The sequence below is a fragment of the Gracilinanus agilis genome, chromosome 1 (assembly GCF_016433145.1).
Source record: "Gracilinanus agilis isolate LMUSP501 chromosome 1, AgileGrace, whole genome shotgun sequence".
Taxonomy (NCBI): Eukaryota; Metazoa; Chordata; class Mammalia; order Didelphimorphia; family Didelphidae; genus Gracilinanus; species Gracilinanus agilis.
Window position 1 is genome coordinate 226,544,639 of NC_058130.1, and position 3,909 is coordinate 226,548,547.

The following is a 3,909-nucleotide window of genomic DNA, read 5'->3' on the forward strand; positions in this document are numbered from 1 at the left end:
ATCTAGTGAAATGTCCCAATTTATTCTGATATATTTCATTATATTCTATACTGTCCTGTTCTGCTCTAGACTGTTGTTTTTATTTATCCTATCTATTCTGTGCTATCCTATTCGATTCAATTTTATCCTATCCTATTCTTTGGCAAGCACTGACCAGCACAGAAATGAAACTTAATATATATTAATGACTAGTTAACTGATGTGGGAGACTTATTAAAATCTGTGTTGAGGTTGGTATAAATTAGACCATTTGACTAGTTAGAAGAAAGGTCAAAATCAACATAAAAATAGCTTTTAATAATGAAACAAAGACATTGTTTAGTATACTTGCAAAAACTTTAGTCTGACATATTTGAATATTGCCTTTCAGTTTACAACGAAACTAATTCTGATATTCCTTTGTTGGATTCTCCAGGGAGAATCTGGATTTCATCCGGCTTCCTCTAGATTTCTAGTTTTGAAAGAATATAAAAAATTGATATAGTGGGGAAGTTGGGTGGCTCAGTGAATAGAGAACCAGGTCTGAAGATGAGAAGTTCAGAGTTCAACTCTGACCTCAGGCACTTCATAGCTGGGTGACTCTCAACTTAATCCTATTTGCCTAGCTCTTACCACCCTCTCTGCCTTAGAACCAGAATTTAGTATCAATAAAAGAGAAGGTAAGGAGACTACATTGGGAGGGCAACAAGAGCAGAGCAAATGCTCAGTTATAAGATCCAGCACAAGGTACATCATATTTATTCTGATCCTCTCCAGGAGTCTGGGGACAGATAGGGCCCAGGAGAGTTCCTTCAAGTTTTCTGTTAATTTGTCTTGAACATGGAGCGATCCATGAGGGAGCTGTTTCTCAACTTTACCGTGGTCCTCATAACTTTAATCCTCATGTGGCTGCAGGTAAGATCATATCAGTACTAAGAAATGAAGATGGCTTTCCTGAGATTGACCATCACAGAAGGGCCCTCAAGCATGGGGGCTCTCCTATGCTATAGGATGCCTTGGCAAGCCTTTGTCTGAAATTACTTGTACCTAGATGTAGCTATGAAGATTTTCCCTTTGCAGAAACATTTCTCTGAACTTTGCTAGTGTTTTAGGGCTTTATGCTTCTGTGATCTGTGGCAATGTGATTTCATGTTTCCCCAAAATCTGTCAGAAGTCTGACAAAAGTTGTCAAAAGTTGTCTTTAAGTGGGCATTGGATATGTTTCTTGACACTACAGATGTTAACAAAGCCACCTGTTTAAAAGGGATCATTATGAAACAGGATTGTACCATGTGCTGTGTCCATCCTTCCACACCCTCTAAGCCTCTATCCCAGACTCTCCTCAACTCTCAGAAAGAAATGTGATATAATTAGTCCACTATGGCTGTCATTTAAATTAAAAAGAAATTTAAGCCTAAAAAAAAACAGACTGAAGGTAATGGTTTAAAAAAAATGAATATTTTTCTAATAGTACTTAATTTGTTGATTGGAAGGTTTCAAATTTAGGTTAATACTAACAGACAACCTAAGAAATGTGTGATTCTGAGCATGCAAAGTCCCCCTTTCCTACCATCCTATCATCATAATGGCAGAAGAAGAAGCACAATTAGTTATATGAAAGAGAATTCCTTACTCTTTTGTCTATCCTGAGTTAATACTAACCTAAGTACCTCACTAGATTGTGAAGACAGGATTAACTCTCCTTTGTCCACCTTCTGATTGAATCAGCACAAGCTTGAACTTGAGGTGGAGGAACTCACAAACCACTTAGTAAATTCACACCCTTAGAGGGGAACTTAACCTTTAGAAGGTAAGAACTTAAGCTTCAGAAGGTGAGAAGTTGGTCCCACAGAGCCTGTCCCCTGGGCAGGGCTAGATAATTTGGAAATCGTGATTGGCCCCAGTGAAGAAGGGAAGGGGCAAGGAGCCACCATAAAAGCCACGAAATCCTTTGGCTTGAGGCAGATTGTCTTTGAGAAGATAGTTTGAACAGAATGTCTTTTGGAGATGGTCTTCAAAGGAGCTTCACTGGAGACTGCAGCTTGGATCATGGATTTGGAGCTCAGCTTCAACTTAGACTCTGACTCCTGAACTACTTCACTGGGTCATTTTTTGTCATCAGAGTAGGACCCTGTGGAAGTTCTCAGTTAAGTGAAATAAGGTAAAGCACCTTGTTTGTGATCCTATAAACAATATGCTCCTAGTTCAATTCCCTACAAGGATAATAATGAATGGATAACTCCAATTATTTTAATTTGGTGGGGACTGGAAATGATAGAAGCAATAGGAAGACAAGTTTTCCACTTGTAGTTGTGACCCTGGATGCAACCAAGTGCATCTATCCTGAATCTCTCATTCTGGTTTAAATGCCCATTCCAAAAGCTGCCATTCCTTTTCACTGCTTTCCATTTCCATCCTCTCTATTCTATGTCACATTTTCCCAAAAAGCTATGTCTGCCTAAATCACCTATGATTTTCCACCCCATGCCTCCCTCTCTCAGCTTTGTTGATTGCTGCTGTCCATCAAAAGCTCACTACTAGCCCTGGGGTTCTTCGAGATGAAAGAAATAGAAAGCACTACCATTTTTGAGTATCCTCACTAGCTACTTGATTGGCATTCCAGACTATTTCCATGTCCTTCATGCCTGGGCTGCTGACACTGTCATAGCTGGAACTGTGACCTCTTTCAGGGAGTGACAAACTACTACTGTACCATATTCCGATTTAAAAAGAGAGGTGACCTTTGTGAGGTGGAAGGCATAACCAAGCTCCACATTTGAACTTAACAGAGGCCCCTTTGCCCAGCTACTCTGGAAGTATGATCTAGACCTAAAACATTTCATTTATTATGCATGTGTCCTATCTTTAAAGTTTGTTGGCAATATATGTGGGGTGGGGCATGATGTGTGTTGCTCATTTGTTTTCAATCCTGTCTGACTCTTTATGACCCCACTTGGGATTTTCTTGGCAAAGATATTGGAATAATTTGTCATTTCCTTCTACAGCTTATTTACAGATGAGGATACTGAGGCAAACAAGATTAAGTGACTTGCCCAGGATCATACAGCTAGTGAGTATTTGAGGCCAGATTTGAACTCATGAAGACAAGTTTCCTGATTCTAAGCCCCATGCTCCATCCACTGTACCACCTAGCTGCCCCAATTAAAGGGATGGTTGATCAAAAAAACTTTAGAGATCATGATTCTAGTGGGCAGCTAGGTAGCTCAAAGTATAGAGTGCTGGGCCTGGAGCCAGGAAGACTTGAGATCTGGAGAAGGAAATGGCTCTAGTATCCTTACCAAGAAAACTACTTTACCACCTAACATATATATATATGTATGTATGTATGTGTGTATGTATATATCTCCACATAAAAATATATGTGTATACACATTCATATATTTTTTATATTTATACATTTATATTTGTTCTTATTGTTCAGTATCAAAACCAAGATATCAGGGGATTGAGCTGAATCAAGGTTTAGAACACTGAGTTTTTGTGGTGCTTTATACATTTTGAAGTTTTTTCCCATACATGGATGTCTTTTGATGCCTTTTAAAGAAAAATTAACCTAGCTTGCATAAAGGGACAGGAATGAGGATACTGTTTCTACCACAGTTGGTGATGGGTTTTAGAAGGCAGGAATTCCAGAGTGGCAAAATTCCTTTGAATAGATGTCTCACAATGTGAGGTCCGAAGGAACAGGGGCAATCTTTTACATTTCTTTTTATCCTCAATGCTTAGCACAGTTCCTGGCACATAGTGAGTGCTTAATAAATATTTATTAACTGGCTAATAAACAAAAGGAACAGTAGGAAGTTCTGGTCTCCTCCACACTGGGTCAGGGAAAATAATGGTTATGAGGAGAAGGCTGAATGGTACTGTTTCAAGCAAAGAGGTCACATGTTCATGGGGCTTGGAAAACTC

At 39.1% G+C, this 3,909-nt stretch overlaps 1 protein-coding gene across 1 annotated transcript; it reads left to right on the top strand.

The window, feature by feature from the left end:
- Positions 1–819: 819 nt before the first annotated feature.
- On the top strand, positions 820–915 carry LOC123231219 (sarcolipin-like). Its single transcript, XM_044657471.1, has one exon. It carries the CDS (start codon positions 820–822, stop codon positions 913–915), a length of 96 nt encoding a protein of 31 aa, XP_044513406.1.
- Positions 916–3,909: the final 2,994 nt, after the last annotated feature.

What these genes read in the sequence shown, in the direction of transcription:
- LOC123231219 (XM_044657471.1), top strand. Translation starts at nt 820, where the DNA reads ATGGAGCGATCCATGAGGGAGCTGTTTCTCAACTTTACCGTGGTCCTC.